Source organism: Danio rerio, chromosome 22 (assembly GCF_049306965.1).
Source record: "Danio rerio strain Tuebingen ecotype United States chromosome 22, GRCz12tu, whole genome shotgun sequence".
NCBI classification, from domain to species: domain Eukaryota; kingdom Metazoa; phylum Chordata; class Actinopteri; order Cypriniformes; family Danionidae; genus Danio; species Danio rerio.
The window spans coordinates 1,557,501-1,578,105 of record NC_133197.1 but is presented as its reverse complement, the minus strand read 5'-3'; the positions used below and the strand labels follow the sequence as shown (position 1 = coordinate 1,578,105).

The 20,605-nt window shown below is 39.8% G+C and overlaps 3 protein-coding genes across 9 annotated transcripts in view; all 3 read right to left on the bottom strand.

Annotated features, from left to right (window-relative positions):
* Positions 1 to 3,963: 3,963 nt before the first annotated feature.
* Positions 3,964 to 8,748, bottom strand: LOC100535676 (uncharacterized). 2 transcript variants are annotated; one of them, XM_073936922.1, is made up of 2 exons: positions 8,693 to 8,748; positions 3,964 to 5,332 (listed from the first exon to the last, which is right to left on the bottom strand). In XM_073936922.1, the coding sequence occupies exon 2, from the start codon at positions 5,295 to 5,297 to the stop codon at positions 4,275 to 4,277; it is 1,023 nt and encodes a 340-aa protein (XP_073793023.1). In that variant the 5' UTR covers positions 5,298 to 5,332; positions 8,693 to 8,748; the 3' UTR covers positions 3,964 to 4,274. The 2 variants fall into 2 exon arrangements, with proteins under 2 accessions (XP_073793023.1, XP_009294100.1); XM_009295825.5 differs by having other exon boundaries at positions 3,964 to 5,307.
* A 2,152-nt stretch (positions 8,749 to 10,900) lies between these two features.
* On the bottom strand, positions 10,901 to 14,440 carry LOC100334104 (uncharacterized). Of its 5 annotated transcripts, none has more exons than XR_012397603.1 (3): positions 14,153 to 14,260; positions 11,153 to 12,000; positions 10,901 to 10,999 (listed from the first exon to the last, which is right to left on the bottom strand). XR_012397603.1 is itself a non-coding variant. In XM_002666114.8 (2 exons), the coding sequence occupies exons 1-2, from the start codon at positions 14,219 to 14,221 to the stop codon at positions 11,326 to 11,328; spliced, it is 744 nt and encodes a 247-aa protein (XP_002666160.2). In that variant the 5' UTR covers positions 14,222 to 14,440; the 3' UTR covers positions 10,901 to 11,325. The 5 variants fall into 5 exon arrangements, 2 of the variants coding, with proteins under 2 accessions (XP_002666160.2, XP_073793061.1); XR_012397602.1 differs by having other exon boundaries at positions 10,901 to 10,987; XR_012397604.1 differs by having other exon boundaries at positions 11,153 to 11,980; positions 14,153 to 14,179.
* A 549-nt stretch (positions 14,441 to 14,989) lies between these two features.
* si:dkeyp-53d3.3 overlaps positions 14,990 to 20,605 on the bottom strand; it is an 11,080-nt gene continuing 5,464 nt past the window's right edge. The window contains exons 2-3 of one of the 2 annotated variants that reach the window (XR_012397420.1): positions 20,226 to 20,605; positions 14,990 to 15,347 (exon numbers count right to left, since the gene is read on the bottom strand). The exon at positions 20,226 to 20,605 is cut by the window's right edge and continues 534 nt beyond it. Coding sequence is in view for 1 of the 2 variants with exons in the window: in NM_001089396.2 (NP_001082865.2) it covers positions 20,395 to 20,605 (211 nt within the window). In the remaining variant the exon portion in view is untranslated. 2 annotated transcript variants of the gene reach the window in all.

Below are 20,605 nucleotides of genomic sequence, written 5' to 3'. Positions count from 1 at the left end.
TCATACAAGGATGTTTTTTTCTTTTTATCATGTTGATAAAGTTAAACATTTTCTAATAAATCTGTTTATTTTAGTAGCTAAATGTTTTATACACAAATGCGATTTTTTTTGTCTGTAAAGCCCCTTTTTCTTATTTTTGTAAAGATTTGAAATATTATTTAAATACAGTCTCCACCTCCAGCAAAGTTAAAGCTTTAAAATCAGCAACACTATGTGAATCTTACAGTATTGTCTCTTTTCTGTTATACCCAGAGGACTGTATTGTATGTGATCTTGTAAGCATTACTGTGACCTAGGTTTATGATAGATTTAAAGTGATTTTTTAATTCATATTGCCCCTGGCATAATCTTTTCTTTCTTTTTTGGTTTGTTCCATTGTCTACTTTTGTTGGATTTGTACCTTTTCTTTAGATTTTTGTATTATTGATGAACGTTCCAATAAAAAAAGCCAAAAAATAAAAAATAAAAACAACAACAAACCCCCCAACATCCTGACCAAATTTGCCCACTGGCCTCTGTCCATCATGGCCTTATACCCTGCTAAAAAAACACAGCTTAAACCAGCCTAGGATGGTTGGCTGGTTTTAGCTGGTCGACCAGCCTGGTTTCAGAGGGGTTTTGGCCACTTCCAGGCTGGTTTCCAGCAATTTCCAGCCTGGTCTTAGCTGGTCAGCTAAAACAATCTAAAACCAGCTTGACCAGCCTGGTTTAAGCTGGACATAGCTGGTTTTGGCTGGGCTTTCAGGCTAGCTAGGCTGGTCAAGCTGGTCATCTCCCAGCCTGTCTGGAAACCAGAAATGGCTGGAAACCAGCTTGGAAGTGGCCAAAGCCCCCCCTAAAACCAGGCTGGTCGACCAGCTAAAACCAGCCAACCATCCTAGGCTGGTTTAAGCTAGATTTTTCAGCAGGGTAAACATCCTCATATCATCATGCCGTCACATCATCCAGGTGGAAGCTGCACACTGGTGGTGGATGAGCAGATTACCCCCCAAAAAATGTGTAAAGCACTTTGAGTGTCCTGAAAATGCTATATAAATGTAGTGAATCATTACTAACACAGGCTATATTTGAAAATAACAACACTTGCTCTTGTAGAAAAGGGTCACGAAACAGCAAAACACATGTTTTGAGATGTTGACAGTCATATATGTGCCCCACACTGCTATAACACTATTAGGACTCGTATATCTCACTAAAAAGTGAAAATTGGTTGTTTTTGCGTTATTTCCAGCAAATTCGTTCTTCCAGTGTGAAAAGAAATTTTAAAGCTACATCACAGCGATTAGATCCTTGTGTAAACAGGTATGGCAGAGGGAGTGGGATAATGGAGAAAAGGCAGACATATGCATTGTATTCAAGGATGTGTGGGCGTTATTAGAAATAAGTTTGGTAATGGAAGGAATGATGTGGTGGCAACTAGGCTGTGTGTCGGTCATTGTTTGCTAAACCAGTATAAGTTTAGAATAGGAAAGCATGAAACATTGTTTACCCGAGGGTTTTATTTCTCTCATACGGCATGCGGTATCAAACATTCCATTAAAACTACACTCTTCCAGCAGTTCCTCGCATCCCATATCTCATTTGTCACGGGGGCGTGCATGAAATGTTCCTGAATGAAAGTGAAAGTGCCGAACTGCAGTTAAAGTCCACAAATTAATAATTTGGCAAATAATTTGATCACTGATGTCCATGTAAACACAGTCACTGTCTTTCTCCTCTGCGTCTGTGTGTTTATTTAGCCTCTGTAAAAATCAGCAAGTGCAGGAGTGAAACTCCTTTTTTAATGCAAACCCTTCCCTCTTTCGCCAATCGACACTCCCACCTAAACAAAGCTGCACCCACCCACTTGGCCCTTTAATCAAGTTAAATGCATTAAGTCTGTTTTCATTAATTAATTCATTTGCTTTTCAGCTTAGTTCCTTTATTAATCAGTGGTCGCCACAATGGAATGAACCACCAACTTATCCAGCATATGTACATCTGCAGCTGATGTCCTTTCAGCTGCAACCTATCACTGGGAAACACCCATACACTCATTCACATACCTGTCAACCCTCCTGTTTTTCCCGGGATTCTCCCGTATTTTACAATTCTATCCTGCTATCATCCCGTACAGGTATTTTCCCATATTTCTACCGTATTTTCAGTCTTTTTCTGAAAAGCTGCAAGAAACATTAATGAGTCGAGCCTCCCTATACGCAACCCATACTGCCAAACCACTAGGGGCCGCCCCTTGCTCCTAAATGCGAGTCTGTTCTGTGCTTTCGCTTTGTTTAGCCACAAAAACACTTTGAAATAAATATAATAACAGCGCGATTCCCTGCCGTCACCCCCCCTATGCAATCCTCAAAACATTTAATGGTTCATGACTGTCAGCTGACGCGCTGTATAGTGATAAATAGACGCTGTTTCCCAAACGGACTCTATACGTGTGATTTGTAGCAGAGTGAAAGTGGCTTTTGGGTGCATGTTTAAACAGACATATACACATAATTAATAATAATAATAACATATAAAGATGTCGATGTTGGTGTTTTTTTTTTTTTCAAATACAACTAATTTCGTCTTAAATGACTTAAATTCCTTCATTATATTGTTAGATGTTAATGTAATCAAACGAAAAATTTAAATAAATGAGATTTATTGGTTGCTCTTTAATCAGAATGTGTAAATTATACAGTGAAGAAACTCCTTATGAGAATTTGATTCTATTTCATTATAATAGCTATTATTTAATAAGCTGAGCTGGGGTCCGTTCTTCGTACGTGGATTACTCAGTTAGCTGGATTTGGATATTGACGATTTGACACGATCCAGGATCGTTTCGTTCTTCAAAGCTGATCCGAGAGTTGTTGTCATGGCAACAGATCTGCTAGGTCAAACCTGATCGGGAGCAGGTTCAATTCATATAAACAGGATTAGATCTGCTCAGTTCAAGCAAAGATACAGTAAGTATGTACCGAGTTCTGATATTTTCTTACAGTAGTAGTTATATACACTTGGGAAAATAGTAAATAGTTTTTAACTATATATATATAAAGTTATAGTCATTAATAAAATAAATAAAGTTATACATATTAATAAAACGTATGCAATCTGCACCCTCGAAATGAAAATACAAAGACTGCCATCTGGTGGTGCACAGAGAAAACTTATTGATATGAACTTTTTAGATCGCTTTAGTACAAATTGTGTATAATAGAAATGCACAATATGTGACTTTTTTTAAAGCAATAATACATTTATGCAGTCATGAACATGTTTTCACAGTTAATATGCCGGTGATTTGATGCTTCACAAAAGTTGCAGACGCCTTTACCAATATCAAAATGCTTTTGGAAACAACCAGTTATTCTTTACACCGATTAAAAAACTGTACTATAATAAAGAAAATCTTTTCTAAATGTGGAACTAAATACGTTGATTTGCATTGAAATACATGATGAATACTCTCGACACATGAAAGTGTAAAGCCTGCAGCTCACAACAAATGTGGAAAGTTATTGTGTGTCATATTTAACAAGCCGTTTACTGCTAATTTGATGTAATTTTGCTCACATGGATAATTGAATATTAATCAGATGATGCCATTACGCTGTCATCGTTGCATTGCTGATCATGATTTCGAGGATGGATAGATCTGTCCTTCACAACACACGCAGCGATCTCAGATCAGTTTATCCAGACATTCTAATCTGATTCGCGAACTTGTTTGAAGAACCAAATTAGCGAGAGATCAGTTATCAAGATTAAAAGATCCAGGATCTGCCAAATCATCTTAGATCATTTAAGCGAGGTACGAAGAACGGACCCCTGATTGCTAATGTATTTGCTGCTAATTTATATATTTATTTTTTCTTTTGTAGATAATAATAATAAAAAAAATATATTACTGACTATTTCACTGTTTACTTAAGGGGTATCCCTTATTATGGTGGGCATATCCCTTTTTTTTAACATCCCAATGTTGACAGGTATGACACTACCAACAATTTAGCTGACCCAATTCCCCTATACCACATGTGTTTGGATTATGGAGAAAACCGGAGCACCCAGAGGAAACCCACGCCAACACGGGGAGAACATGCAAACTCCACACAGAAATGCCAACTTGCCCAGCTGAGGCTTGAACCAGTGACCTTCTTGCTGTGAGGCCATAAGTCTGCCGCCTAAATCTGTGTTTTTAAATGCATTATGATCAATACATAAACGACTTGTTAAGCATTTCACCCAAAGCAAAATTCTCCCCCCACACCCTGCCTCTTTGCCCGTTTTTACAGTCTATGGTTGCTCCCAGGACTGGGTGTGTCATTTGGCTCACTTCTTTTTCTAGTGTGGATCACCATGTGTTGTTTAAGTTTAGCTGATTGCCTGAAACTCTGCCCACACTGAGTGCATGTGTACGGTTTCTCTCCAGTGTGGATCATCTCGTGCTGTTTCAATTGTCCAGCTGTAATAAAAGTCTTCTCACACTCGGAGCACATGTGCTCCCTCACTCCAGTGTGGATCTTCTCATGATGTCTCAAACCGGTCTGCTGTTTAAAGCGCTTCCCACACTCAGGACACGAATAAGGCCTCTCATTTGTATGAACTCTAAGATGGTCCCTTAGCTGTGAAGCCCAAAAGAAAGTCTTGTCGCATTGATCACATCTGTGCGGCCTCTCTCCAGTGTGGATCAGCCGGTGCTGCTTAAGCTGGTTTAGTTGTCTGAAATTCTCCCCGCACTGAGCACACGTGTACGGTCTCCCTCCAGTGTGGACCAGCATGTGTTGATTAAGGTGTGGAGAGTCTCTGAAACTCTTCCCGCACTGAGTACATACGTGTGTTTTCTCTCCGGTGTGGATCATCGTGTGTCGATTAAGTTGGTACAACTGTCTGAAACTCTTCTCACACTGCGTACATCCGAATGGTTTCTCTCCGGTGTGAATCAGCGCGTGTCGTCTAAGGTGGTGGGATTTTCTGAAACTCGCCCCGCATTGAGCACACGTGTGTGGTCTCTCTCCAGTGTGGACCAGCATGTGTTGATTAAGGGAGGATAACTGTCTGAAGCTCGTCCCACACTGGGCACATGAGTACGGTTTCTCTCCGGTGTGGATCATCATGTGCTGTTTAAGTCTTGATAGTCGTCTGAAACCCGTCCCACACTCGGTGCATGTGTACGGTTTCTCTCCGCTGTGAATCATCATGTGACGGTTAAACGTCTTTTTGCACGACAGACTCTTCCCGCACTCAGTGCAGATTAAACATTGCTTGTATTTTGTCTTCTCTTCACATGTGTTCCCCTGTGGTTTAGACATGACGGTGTGTCTGAAATAAAGGTAGGAACACTGCACTGTAAAGGAGTGAAACAGAAAGTGAAAGTAAACAACAACTACATTAATTCATGATGATTTGAGCAATTTTCTAAATCTCAATTCATGATCAAGACACACGGATCTTACAGTCGTTATTTTCAAAACATTCGTTGTGAAATGTCGCTGAAATCACATTACACTGCACTGTCAATGTCTGATTATTTTACACAAATATAAAATGGCAGTTGATGATGATGTTACATGAGAACACGAGGACGCAAGCTTGCTGAAGAACGCATATTGAGAAACAGCCTAAGTCATCTCTCTTTACATACAGTCACGTGACGAACGAACGACTCGAAAACCAGAAGTCTCAAAAGGTGAACTAATCATGGCTCCTTTCGGCTCAAACTGTGTGCATTGGTTAAGATCATATGTGACAGTCAGTTAGGGCTGCAACAATGAATCGATTAAATTGATAAAAATCCATTACTAAAAGCACTGGCAACGAATTTCATAATGGATTCGTTGTGGTGTGCGACACGGAGATTTTTGATTATTAAAAAACACTGAGAAAGACGTGTCATATTATCATAATTATGCAGCGTTTTAACCGCCTAATGCTTATTTTATGTTTTAGACATGTAAATACACACACTTACTGGTAAAACAAAACATTTAGCGTTTGCAAAACACACAAGTAGATCTAACAATCCATTCAAATATAATCTGCCGATGTGTTTTATTCATATCAGATACACATTACACATAATAAGTTGAATCTATTCTTCTCTAAGTTCACCAGCCACTTACTTGCATGTATTAGGGGAATACCAGGTGAATTTATGTGCTGAATCCTGCGCGTTCTGCTTTTTATGAATGAGAAAAACGTGCGGCCGCAAGTAAACATGGCGACGCCCATTGTAGGAGCCATACATTGTATATTGGCGATTGGCCACAAGGTGTCAGTACGACACTATATAACTGTGGCGCCACTGCAAGGAGGAAGACAGTGTTGGTAGGAAGCACTCGAGCTGCGTCCCAAATCGCATACTTATGCACTATTCTACGCCATTTTGTAGTATAAACAGTGTAAGTAGTGCGTTCACACTGAAAACTCTAAAAATAATAAGTGCACTTTAATTACCCGGATGATGCACTCATTCAGCCGGTAAAATGAAGTGTGTAATGATGGACACTTCACGCACTCAACGACCGCAGGTTTGCTTACGTAGCGGAAGGGGCGGAGCTATCGGACGCACATGTTGAATAACTTTATTTAATTTGGATGGTGAAAGCAGAATTCTCCTACGAGAGTGATTATAGCGCCTCCCGATGGTGAATGCGGCAAAACTCATGGCAGGTATTATTTGATAATTCGGCCGTTTACTTCAATGATTTGGCAACCGTCAAACGTCATCAGGGAAACGGTTTGAATTTCCGCTTAGTAAAAAAAACATTAGTGTGCCATTTGGGACGACACTACATACATATACTATCCTGTTGAGTGTGTAAGTGCATAAGTACATAGTGCATGAGTGCATAGTGTGCCATTTGGGACGCAGCTTCAGTTTTTGACCGTCTCGTCTCGTAACTGAGTGTAATTCAACTCAACTCAAGGTAACAGAGAAGTGTGCATACAGATCAAGGAAAAAGATTAAGTAATTCTGTTGATTGGAAGTTAATTGGAAAATAAAGACGTTTTTATTTGCATCTATTTTGCTTACGGACTCTGACTTTTACGCGTTAAAAACTTGCTCACTCTTCCAACAATAGCGGCATTGGAAAGCCGCTACACCCATCTCGTTATAGAATATGATCACTTACACGCTTATGTGAACTGGTAAACTTCTGTTTGAGATTATCTCATTAAGATTATTTTTCTTACCCAATTCATAAATAATTTGACTTGTTTTAAGCAAACAATCACTTTATTTTGAGGTGTTTTTTTTTTCCAGAAAACAAGACATAATTTATTATGCTACTTCATCTGTCTAGTGTGTATCTTGATTTAAAAATATTTAGATATTTGGATTGAAAACAGGACAAAACTACTAAGTTTAATATTAATATTATTATAAAAGCTCAGTGAGCGTTTTTTTGAAAAATAGTTGGAAATTAATGCTTTTTTTTACTATCCGACTCATTCATTCATTTTCTTGTTGGCTTAGTCCCTTTATTAATCCGGGGTCGCCACAGCAGAATGAACCACCAACTTATCCAGCAAGTTTTTATGCATCGGATGCCCTTCCAGCCACAACCCATACACTCATTCACACACATACACTATAAACAATTATAGCCTACCCAATTCACCTGTACCACATGTCTTTGGACTATGGGGAAACCGGAGCACCCGGAGGAAACCCACGCGAATGCAGGGAGAACATGCAAACTCCAGACAGAAACGCCAACTGAGCCGAGGTTCGAACCAGCGACCTTCTTGCTGTGAGGCGACAGCACTACCTACTGCCTCGCCCTACTATCCGATTCATCGATTATTAAAATAATCGTTAGTTAAAGCCCTACTGTCAGTCACGAGAACGAACCACTCAAGTTTGACATGAAGAGGTGAGCTGAGCAGAGACAACATATCACTATAGACAAAAAGAGCAGGTAAACAATGAATGACTAATTTCTTTCTTAAAGTATTCTATTCATGACTTGTCTGTTGTGTGATCCACCTTTGAAATGGTTGTAGAAGCGTTTGGAAGCAATTCATAACATTTTAATATTATATTGGCAAATTATATTGGCAAAAGATTTGTTTCGATGAACGAGACTCAAAGATACGAGTCAGTAAAATGATCCAAACTTCCCATCACTACTGTACAACAGACTCGACTCTGGGAGTCAATTAGTAGTTGGTCGATTGAGAGTCATAGAATCGACTCTTTTGGAGTCGACTCCCCATCCCCACATAAAACCAGAGGCTTGTGTGTTGTTGATATAAAAAAATAAGGTTTGTCTAACCCCATTACTTTGTTCATTATTTGGCCACAACCAAAAAGTGTCACTCATATCTGTGCCCCGCTCTCCCCAATTATTGATTAGAGCTGTTGATTACCGTTGACTTTGCTTAAGAACTTCCTATTCAGTTGTCTATGAGAGAAATGACTAGCAATAATAATCGGCAGAAAACGGTCAAACCGCTTACTCTACAAACAAGTGTCTTTCTAGCTATGTATAAAAAGTATAATACAATAATATGAAAGATCAGTTTGCAACATGAAGCAGCAAAACGAGCCGTTTTAACGTCTAAAAAGAAATGACAGTAAATGAGACCGGAAGTCTGGAGCCGAAAAGCTTCTAGTGGCTGCGCCCGCTCGTACATTTTATGTATTATCACAATAATCAAAACCCACATTACTGTATTTAGACGGAGCTAAATCACTCACCTCTCAGCAGGCGGGTTTGCCGCGAACTGGATAAAAGCAACCGGAACCGGAAATCTGCGCTTAAAGGACCCCGTATGATTTTTAACAACACAAGGCGCTGTAAATAAACATGTAGCTATGGAAACATGACATCGCTGTTTAAAATGAGTAATAGCGTTAATTTCAATCAGATAAAGTAATAACTGATCATTACAGCAGGTGAATTTTATAGCTTAATAATAACACTCATTATATTTGGCTGATCTCAGCTGCTTTTAAGATGAAAATAAGCTTGTATTTGTGAGTATATTTTATTTTCAATATTTCATGCATAAAACCAATGATGTTTGATTATTATTACTATTATTTGAACAAATAACATCAGAAATCAAACCCAGGTCTCGTAAAAACATGACAAAAAAAATTAATTAAAAAAAATTACTAAATGATTTGATGGAACATAAGCAGAATTACAGATAATATTTTAAAAGTCCCTTGAAATGTAAATACTTTCTAGATGTTAGCATGAGTATTGTCTATTTTAAAGACACCTATAACTACTGTGTTGCAAAACAACAACAAAATATGTGTTTAGAAGACAACCGGCGACGCAGTTTGTAAGGTGGCTACTGTCACCTCACAGCAAGGTCGCTGGTTCAAGTCCCAGCAGATCCAGTTGGCATTTTTGTTTGCAGTGGGTTTTCTCTGGGTGCTCTGGTTTCCCCACAGTCCAAACACATGTGCTATAAGGGAATTAACTAAATTGGCCGTAGTGTATAAGTGTGTTTCCTTGTACTAGGTTGCGGCTGGAAAGGCATCGGCTGCTTAAAACATATGCTGTAATAGTTGGTGGTTCATTCCACTGTGATGAAGTAAGGGACTAAGGATGAATGATGTTCATTCATTTTCTTGTCAGCTTAGTCCCTTTATTAATCCTGGATCACCACAGCAAAATGAACCGTCAACTTATCCAGCATGTTTTACGCAGCAGATGCCCTTACAGCCGCAACCCATCACTGGGAAACACCCATACACACTGAATGATGATGTAAAACTGATAAAACATCCAAAGCTTGTAGTTCGACTGTCTAAATGGAAAAAACATTTATTTTCTATCCACCTCATATTTCAGTTCCTCATCGAATCTTGACCAATCAAACGCTCTCTAGTATCTGACATGCCCCGCCCCCTTCTCTTTTGATGCACTTGAGCTCAGCCACTCTCACTGGCAGAGCTGTGATAAAACAAAACACTAATCATTTTCTTGTCGGCTTAGTCCCTTTATTAATCAGGGGTCGCCACAGCGGAATGAACATCCATTTGTGTATGTTTTACACAACTAATGTCCTTCCAGCCGCAACCCAACACTGGAAAACACCCATACACTCTTGCATTCACACACATACACAAGAGCCAAATCAGGGCCGGAGTGGGACTCCTTTTCAGCCCTGGAGTTTCAAGCCTCAGACCGGCCCACCTCAGTTTACGACTGACTATATTAAAATAAGGTCATTTCCAATTCAGTTTCTAATGACACTTTCACGTCTTTTTTTGAGAAAACAGCTGCTTTAGAACTTCAAATGTCCAACAACCCTAACAGTATTATATGTCTTAACAATAAAAATGAAAACATAACACTACTCTAATGAGGATCGAACCCGGGCCCGCAGAGTCTTAACCTAACGTGCTAACTGCCGGACCACAACAACTGTATGGAGTAAGGAGACACAACTAAGTTTTATCATCATTAAACTAGATAAAAAGAGAAGAGTTGCGATAGAATAATGAATAAAAAGGCTGTGGTCAAGTAAATAAATAAATTTAAAAAGTGTGACTGCTGAGAGCAACAGATTCTGGAGCTAGGGACACCGGCCCTCGCGGCCAAAAAACGGACCGGCCCATCGGGAATTCTCCCGGTCCTCCTGATTAGCCAATCCGGGCCTGAGCCAAATTCATCTTTTCCAATTCTCCTATCGCGCATCTGTTTGGACTGTGGGGGAAACCGGAGCAAACCCACGCCAACACAGGGAGAACATGCAAACTCCACAATGAAATGCCAACTGACCTAGTCGGGGCTCAAACCAGTGACCTTCTTGCTGTAAGGGAATTGTGCTACCCACTGTGATGCCCAAAATCAGCTTTTTTATTTAAAAGAGGAGGAGCTATTCTATGTCCCGCCCTCTGGTTGACATTACATCAAACATCAAATAAAAGCAAAACACACTTCAAAACACTTCAAGGGACTTTTAATGATATAAAGCTGCACACATGGTGTGCAACTGAACACATTTAGTTCAGGGGTGGCCAACCCGGTTCCTGGAGAGCCACCTTCCTGCAGATTTCAGTTGCAACCCATATCAAACACACCTGAACCAATTAATTAGGACCTGAACACACGTGATAATTACAGGCAGGTGTGTTTGATGTGGGTTGCAGCTTAAATCTGCAGGAAGGTGGCTCTCCAGGAACCGGGTTGGCCACCCCTGATTTAGTTCATCTTCAGCTGGTTTATATAAATGCAGTGTAACATGTCTTCAGTGATGAAATCAAGCAAGGAAAACACAAATACAGATCTCCCTCATCCAGTCGTCTCTTATTCCAGGGTTTCTGATGTCCAGACACGCCCCACAAACATAAATGTTTTGCTAACTGTGTCATTTGGTCCGTTTCTCTTTACTGTGGATCTTCATGTGCTTTTTAAGGTGTGGTGCGCCTCTGAAACTCCTCCCACACTGAGGGCAGCTGTACGGTTTCTCTCCAGTGTGAATCATCAGGTGTCGTTTCAAGTCTTCCCCCGTTATAAAGGCCTTATCACACTCAAAGCACTTATACTTTTTCACTCCGCTGTGGATCTTCTCGTGTCGTCTTAAATGTGTCTGTCGTGTGAATGTCTTCCCACACTCAGAACAAGAATAAGGCTTCTCCTTTGTATGAACTCTATGATGGTCCTTCAGATGTGCAGCGCTCAGGAATGTTTTGCTGCATTCATCACATTTGTACGGTCTCTCTCCAGTGTGGACCATCATGTGCCGATTAAGGTAGTATAATTGTCTGAAGCTCGTCCCACACTGAGTGCACATGTACGGTTTCTCTCCAGTGTGGATCATCATGTGTCGATTAAGGCTGTGTAATTGTTTGAAACCCATCCCGCACTCAGTGCACGTGTACGGACTCTCTCCGGTGTGAATCATCATGTGATACTTGAACGTCTTCTTGCATGACAGACTCTTCCCGCACTCCGTGCAGGTGAAACATGCACTCGTCTTCTCTTCACATGTGCTCTCCTGTGGTTTAGACATGACGGCGTGTCTCAAATAAAGAACACTGCACTGTAAAGGAGTTAAATAGAAAGTGAAAGTAAACAACAAAGGCATTAATTCAGGATGATTAGGGCAAATTTATGAATCTCAATCCATGCAATTTTTTTTTCTTTTTTTAGCAAAAAAAATATGTTTTTTTGCTGAAAAAACATCTTAAACCAGCCTAAGCTGGTTGGCTAGTTTAAGCTGGTCGACCAGCCTGGTTTTAGAGGGGTTTTGGCACTTTCCAGCCTGGTCTTAGCTGGACGGGCTGGAAAATGACCAGCTAAAACCAACTTGACCAGCCTTGTTTAAGCTGGACATAGCTGGTTTTGGTTGGGCTTCCAGTCTGGCTAAACCCTGGTTTATACTTCTGCGTCAAGTGCCCGGCATAACCCACGGCGCATGCAACGCATGTAGCTGTGCATTTATACTTCTGCGCGCTGTCCCTGTTGGTCTGCATTAACACTTCCGAAACGCTAGTGGGCAGTGAGGTGTAAATGTTCCTCTGTGTCGAGTTTCTTCGCTGCTGTTTTGCTTTTCCTGAACACTTCCGGGATGTACAAGTGGCTCAAACTTGCTCATTTTGAGGCAGGAACCGGCGGACGAGCAACAACTTAAACTATGAGGTAAACACAAAACAAAAATTTCCATCCGGAGCTCCTTTAAGGGACTTCACACTTGTAAACAATCGATCAGGCTCGCGTCCAGCCCGCGCGGCTCTTGGTCCCGCCCAGACTCGTCAGCGCTACCAAGCCGACCAATCACAGAGCTTGCGCCATGCGTCGTTGCGACATGTAGTTACAATTTTTGAGAGGCGCCGTAGCATACGCCGACGTTTGACGCAGAAGTATAAATCAGCCTTTAGCTGTTCAAGCTGGTTGTAGATGACATTTAAATTGTTCCATCATGGACACTTCTACCTCCATCCAGTAGAGGGTGCTGTTGTCTTAAAACATAGCCACATTAAAGAAGTTTTTGGTGAAGTGTTTAGTGCTACGAAAGGAAAGGACTTTGGAGTGCTCTCTGTTAAAACGATCTTAAAGGCAGTCAAAAAAGGTTTCCTCACATTTAGCTCCTGGCTGATGAAGGGCACACGGTATTGTTTATATGTTAATCAGTGAAATTTAAAAAGACTGTTTATCTTGAAAGTTTATCGTTTGTTGACGGTCTTTTGGTTAGCATTGAATTGTTAGCACATATATAAGGATTTTGAGTATCAGTGTTATCAATATTATTTGTTAGTTTTGTACAAAAGGCATGTCATTTAGTGTTATTACTATTTCCTTATAATTTGCACTACAAATAGGACATTAACAGCCATTAAGGTCTTTCTTTTGGTCATTTTATATGTTTTAGATTTATCTTTCTAAAAATAACATCACCAATTGAGCTAAAATTAATTGTTAAAGGTGTTTATATTGCAGTACTATTATTATTATTACTGCATTAAATATTGCCCTTGTTAGTGTCAAAACAATTCAAATTATTTAGACGTATCACTATACAGTTAATAACGTTTATATTTTATGCCTGTACAGTGAATATGAGACTGTAAATGTGTATTTATCAGTTTATTTGGCTTGTTTTGAGCATTTGTTTAACACAATTTCAAGGATATGTGTAATGAGTATTACTTCTTTCTTTTATTCAGCTCTTACGATGCTTTATTTTGAAGATTAAAAACTTTATAAACATCAGTCCCTGAGAGTAAAGTGCATCTGTTCAGCTGGGAATCTCCCCAGCCTGACCTGCTAAGGCTGGAAATGCCCAAAACCCCTTTAAAATCAGCTAAAACCAGCCAACCATCCTAGGCTGGATTTTTCAGCAGGTATGGTGCGTTTCTGAAAGGCAATGTCTGGTTATTTCTTAGGGACACAAAAGGCTCGGATTTTATTAAATAACCCTTACATAAACTACAAACAATACAGAAGCTTGAACCTGTGGCTTTCTCTTGCGTTTGTAAACAATCCTATCAGTGACAGGGAATCATATATAAACAAAGCTCACAGACTCAACTCAATACACCTTCTCCATGAACACAAGCTGCACATCATTCACACGAACTGCTCATGTGTTTAATTAAGAGTAATGTGCATTTCAGCACGAAGTTTTACGTATTACCGCAGCAAACAAACCCATATTAAGCTGTTTAGACGGAGCTTCAGTGTAAATCACTCACCTCTGCAGGCGCAAACTGAAGAAACGCAACCGGAAGCGGAAAGCCGTTCTTAAAGGAGCCGCGTACCATTTTTAACAACACACAAGACACAAAAAAATACTATGGAAACATGACATCGCTGAAATTAAAATGATCAATAACATGTTAATTGTAATAATATAAGGTACAGAATAAGTGATCATTAATGCAGGTAAATTTTGAGTGAAATTCATAAGTTAATAACCCTCATTACATTTGGCTGATCTCAGCTGCTGTGGTGTTTAAAAATGACTTGTTTAAATCCATCTCGTTTTAGTTGTGAGAAATTTCAAATTAATTGAAAGTGTGAAGCTGATCAGGCAGCATGGTAGCACAATCACCTGGTTTGAGTCCCGGCTGGGTCTGTAGAGTTTCTGTGTGGAGTTTGCTTGTTCTCCCAGTGTTGGCGTGGGTTTCCTCCGGGTGCTCCCCCACAGTCCAAACACATGTGCTATAGGGGAATTGAATAAGCTGAATTGGCTGTGGTTTTCTTTTCAGCTTAGTCCCTTTATTAATCAGGGGTCACCACAGCATAATGAACCGCCAACTAATCCAGCATATGTTTTACACAGCGGATGCCCTTCCAGCTGCAACCCATCATTGGGAAACACCCATACACTCTCATTAACACACATACACTGCGGCCGATGTAGTTTATCAATCCCCCTATAGCGCATGTGTGTTTGGACTGTGAGGGAAACCGGAGCACCCGGAGGAAACCCACTGCCAACGTGAATCACAAATCTTGCTGCGAGGCGACAGCGCTACCAACTGCACTGCCCAAATGTAACATCAATAAATCTAAATAAAAACAATTCATTTGGAGAATGAGGAATATTTATTTTTGAACACACACACACACATGGTGTCTTTGACATGCGTTTGGTATGATCTACAATGTCCTCAGCGCAGTGGGCATGGCGAAGCACAGCAGAGTTCTGGAGATGCTGTAGTGCAGTGGATAAGTCCGTGCATCCCTCTAGCTGCCCGTGTGTCCTCATCTGGGCCGGATGTTGCTGTGCTCTCTTCATCATCTGTATAATTGCGTTTCTCAGGCATGGACGGCCTCATGTGCCAACCCTGATCCAGTCTGACTGCAGCAGTGAGGCATGATGATGATGATGATGGCAAACACAGATGAAGACCTGCTGATCTTCTCCTGAACTGGCCAAACTGTCTGTAATATGAGTGTTAGAACAAGTTAGATTAAAGCTTGATTTCATGTGTTGTTGACTTGTATTTATTTATTTGTAATGGTTGTATTCATTCCTTTACTCAGATATTAATAAATCCTTCAGTTGTCAATAAACGAAACTATTTTTCAATAATGTATACATGATTTCATATTTCGACTGAAAATTAAGATGTACTCACATTGGCTCCATCTGTCTAGTGACTTCACGCATGGCTGTGGCATATTTTGTGTGTTGTTTAAATGAATATTATGCTAATTTACTTATCTGCGTAATTATTTTATTTCTGTTCTTTGGTTGCTTTGTTTACCTAACGAAATTACTACTTTCACTTTCCTAGAGAGGTCCTTAATTAATGAAATTAACATGTAACTTATGAGGTAAAAGATAAATTAAAATGCTAATTCACAACCTCAAATTTTGAGCATCGTGTAAAATAACCAGGCTAAAACACAGCTGTAAACAAAGATGAAAATCACTCTAGGATGGCTGACAGTAAGATAACACACTAATGATGCCAATATAATACAATATTACAAGAATTCTCCATATATATATATATATATATATATATATATATATATATATATATATATATATATATACATATATACATACATATATACATACATACATATATATATATATATATATATATATATATATATATATATATATATATATACATACACACACACATACATATACATATACATACACACACACACACACACACATACACACAAACTGCCCACTTTATAAGGTACACCTGTCCAACTGCTTGTTAATGCAAATTTCTAATCAGCCAATCACACGGCAGCAGCTCAGTGCATTTAGGCATGTAGACATGGTCAAGACGATCTGCTGCAGTTCAAAGCGAGCATCAGAATGGGGAAGAAAGGGGATTTAAGAGACTTTGAACGTGGCATGGTTGTTGCTGCCAGACGGGCTGCTCTGAGTATTTCAGAAACTGCTGATCTACTGGGATTTTCACGCACAACCATCTCTAGGGTTTACAGAGAATGCTCCGACAAAGAGGAAATATCCAGCGAGCGGCAGTTCTGTGGGCGCAAATGCCTTGTTGATGAGGCCAGAGGAGAATGGCCAGACTGGTTCCAGCTGACAAAAAGGCAACAGTAACTCAAATAAGCACTCGTTACAACCGAGCTCTGTTTAAGACCTCAAATTTAAGACTTTAAGGCCACAAATGTAGATTTTTAAATTTTAGACTTAAGACTCCGCGGAAACCCTAAACACTGGGTAAAACCACTGTCGCTTTACAAAATACAGTGAAGTCAATATGCCTGTGTGACCCCGCCGGTCCTACGCCACCCAACCCGCTCCGAGCTGGTATCGAACTGGCGACCTTCCGCATGGGAGTTGGTTGCTCTACCAGGCCCGGATCGGCTAATCGGGAGCACCGAGAGAATTCCCGGTGGGCTGGTCCGCTTTTTGGCTGCGAGGGCCGGTGTCCCTAGCAGCTTGCGCTCTCAGCAGTTGCACTTTTTTAATTTATTTGTTTATTTGACCATAGCCTCACTCTTTTTAATCATTAACTTGCCGCAGCGCCGCTCTTTTTATTTATTTTCTCGCAGCCCCGTGAGCAAAATGCAGCCCGTAGGTTAATGATGATCATCATTAACCTGCGGGATGCACCCTATTCCACCCCAAACAGCGGCACCTTAGTGAATATTAATTAATATTAATGAATATTACACCTGCTCAATAAAAATCAGATGATTCACCACATTAATAAATCTGACATACCTTGATCAGAAATCTAAGAAGGGGAAAAAAATTAAAAATAAAAAAAAAAGTAGGGTGAAAAGAGAGTAGACATCAATAGAAGCAGATAACAATGCGTAACTTAACAGTGGCATCGTTGTCTAGTAGTTAGCACGTTATGCTTTGACGCGGCAGACCAGAGTTCGAACCTCACCAGTGTATAATATGTTTGTTTTTTACAGTGTTAAAGGGCCATGAAACCCCCTCGTTTCAGCAGGGTGTTTTCACACCTCTACTTTGGAAAAAGTCAGAAAAGGGGGCGTGTCAAGCTCTGTTAAGGGGGGAGTGTCGGAGGAAGAAAAGCGGCTTGGTATCGGAGTGTCTATTTGGGCGTGCTGAATTTCAGAGTCAAAACACACAACCACAGCGGACAATGTGACTGTGTTTACATGGACATCTGTAGTCGAATTATTTGCCAAATTATTAAATGGTGGACTTTAACTACAGTTTGGCTCTTTCATTCAGGGAATTCATTCATGTCCCTCACGACAAACGAGATATTTGATTGGAGGAGCTGCTCTAAGCGTGTATTTTTCATGCAATGTTTGATACCGCACGGCGAATGAGAGAAAAAAAACTCAGCATTTCCCGGAAACTAAGATGCACTCGGCAGGTAGCGTCAGAAAGCCGCGTGTGTTATTCCGGTCACTAAATCCAACACGAGGTTATAGTTTGGTTGTAACTGTATAGTTTGTTTGATACGAATAAAATACGAACTGAATAAACAAAGAGCACTGGTCGCTCACTTACCAAATCTGTAGAGACAGGACAATCACCAGCAGCTAGAGCCGCGTCTTTATTAAGAGGAGACTACAAGCGAATCAGGATCTCAGCGTTTGCAGATGAGAACAGCTCTCAGGTAAACAATAATCCTCCTTAGACACGTAAGTTATTGTTGTCGAGCGTCGCGTACACTGTTAATCTAGCGTAAGTCTGAGCTCTCACAGAGAGAAAATGAAAACAAAACTGAACTGCAGCAAACTATAAAAGCAACACTTCACGCTTGTTTTGCCAACACAACGTGGCGTCTCTGTCGTCTAAACACTGTGACAGTAATGAATATTAATGAAGTTGCACAATAGAGCGCGCTGATTGGTTTGAACCAAGCCTTACTCATGCATTAATGCATCACACTGTAAGACGTAATAAGACACACTCTGGCACAGACGTCCAGTCTGCACGCTGGAATACACGCTATTATGTCATGACCGTGACGCAGCTTCAAAAATTCGTTTCAAACAGGAAGTACGAATTTGCTTGAAATAACGCAATAACAACCAATTTACACTTTTTAGTGAAATATAGGTGTCCTAATAGTGTTTTTAGCAGTGTGGGACACATATACCACTGTCAACAGCTCAAAAAATGTGTTTTGGTGTTTCGTGACCCTTTAAGACATAAAATACTGTTTGGGTTACTTATGTAGGGGTACATATTTTTTTGTGTGTGACGACCATTACAAAGGACTGGATTTTAGGGTTCTTACACCTTTTCCAACTTCAAATTCCAGCACTTTTCAAGCACTTTTTGTATGCTTTTCCAGCACCTAATAACCACGGTTAAATACTTTTTCACATTTAGATCTATTGTGCTATTTTAAAAAACTAAAAATTGTTGAGCACTTAAGAGCATGGATTTATTGGAATAGTTCACCCAAAAATTATTTAAAAATATTTTTTTTAAAAGTTTAGTTATTGGATGAAGTATACTTTTAAGTTTGGTCTCTTTCCACCTAAAGTTGATATCTCAAGAAATGAGCTCACAGTCAGATTTTGTTTGGGTGTAATACTAACCTTTCATGACCAGTCGTTCATGTTATTTCATGTGCATTGCTATTTTTTCTTTACAGTCATTGGATTGTCGTTTCAGGTTTAAAAATATGTTTATAAAAATCTGACTTAAAAAATTAAGTTGTCTTAAATTTCAGACGTTCAAAACATTTCTAATAGGACATAATCAGTAGTATTAACTTACAATTGTTAATAATTCAATTGAACACAATTCAAATTCAGATTGTTTGGGCTTATCCAAGCACTCCACAAATGCGCGCATGCGGTGAACATTTTGCAATGAAAACTGGTCACACGACAACAATTTATGCACTCGCACAAATGCTCCCAAATATATTTGTGATCACATATTATATATGTAGGTCACATAGACCAAATTAAAACATAAATATTGAGGTCAAAGACAAAATTGTGCACGTATGCAACCAAAACGGTTACAATTTCGAGCCCTGCAAATTCAAGCAGGTTCAAGCACTTTGTCCAAAATCCAAGCACTTTTCTAAACTTGAAAACACTATGTTAAAAATCAAGCATTTTCCAGGATTTCCAGCACCCGTAAGAACTCTGGGATATCTATAAAGAATTAACGTGCTCATATTTATGAATAACATTTGAAGTTCTAAAGCAGCTGTGTCCTTGAAAAAGACGTGTTAGTGTCATTTGAGACTGAACTGGAAATAACGTTACTTTAATTGTAAGAGCCAGTTATGCATAATTCATTTGTGATAATAATTTAGTGAAGGTTAAAACATGATAAAAATTGATATTTAAATTTAATAAGAATTCATTGTGATTGTATTATCTAAAATGCATAATTTAGTAATTGATATAATTTAAAAACCTTTAATTTGGTATTTTGGCTTCCGACAGTAATACGTCATGAGGTCATTAGTTCATACGTTTTAGGCAGATTGCAGTTATGGATGTTGGAAGCAACACAGTTTTTTTGACCGAGCTGATCGAGTCTATTGTAACTCTGTATTTTTTTTTTTTGCATTTGTTCAGTAAACCTTTTTTAAAAGAAGATTCGGTCTTACTCGCGTTTTTTGCAAATACTGGTTGTTGGAACTGAAGCTGCAAAAGGTGGTACATAAGGATTTGCACGAAAGGTGTGCCACTATATTAATATAGGCAGTCGTCGACTGAGGTGGGCCGGTCTAAGGCTTGAAACTCCAGAGCTAAAAAGGAGTCGCACTCCGGCCCTGTGCTCTACCAAGGAGGTTAAAGACCATGGCCTCTAGCACCTGTCGCTAGGGCTCCTTTAGAGGTCAGAGGAGTGAGGCTTACCTGCACAGCACACACTAGCTGGCCTCTGCCACACCTGAAATGATCCTGTTACATTCATACTTGACAAGATTTGGCTGAGTACCTGCTCTTTTAGTCCTCGATAAGCAAGTCCGTTTGGTTAATGAGTACCTACTCTTTGAGTTTGCGATTTTCAATTTTTCCAAATGTGTCATTCGGGCTGTTTCTCTCCAGTGTGGCTCCTCATGTGATATTTAAGGCTTGCTAATTGTGCGAAACTCGTCCCACACCGAGTACAAGTGCACGGTTTCTCTCCAGTGTGGATCCTCATGTGTACTTTCAGATGTTCAGTCCGAGTAAATAGCTTGTCGCAGTGTGCACACTTGTACGGTTTCTCTCCGGTGTGAGTCATCTGGTGTCGC

Coding starts and splice junctions, on each gene's coding strand:
- LOC100535676 (XM_073936922.1), bottom strand. CDS start 5,297: ATGTCTAAACCACAGGGGAACACATGTGAAGAGAAGACAAAATACAAG.
- LOC100334104 (XM_002666114.8), bottom strand. CDS start 14,221: ATGGTACGCGGCTCCTTTAAGAACGGCTTTCCGCTTCCGGTTGCGTTT. Junction 12,001..14,152: donor TTCAGTTTGCGCCTGCAGAG/GTGAGTGATTTA, acceptor ACTCCTTTACAG/TGCAGTGTTCTTTATTTGAG.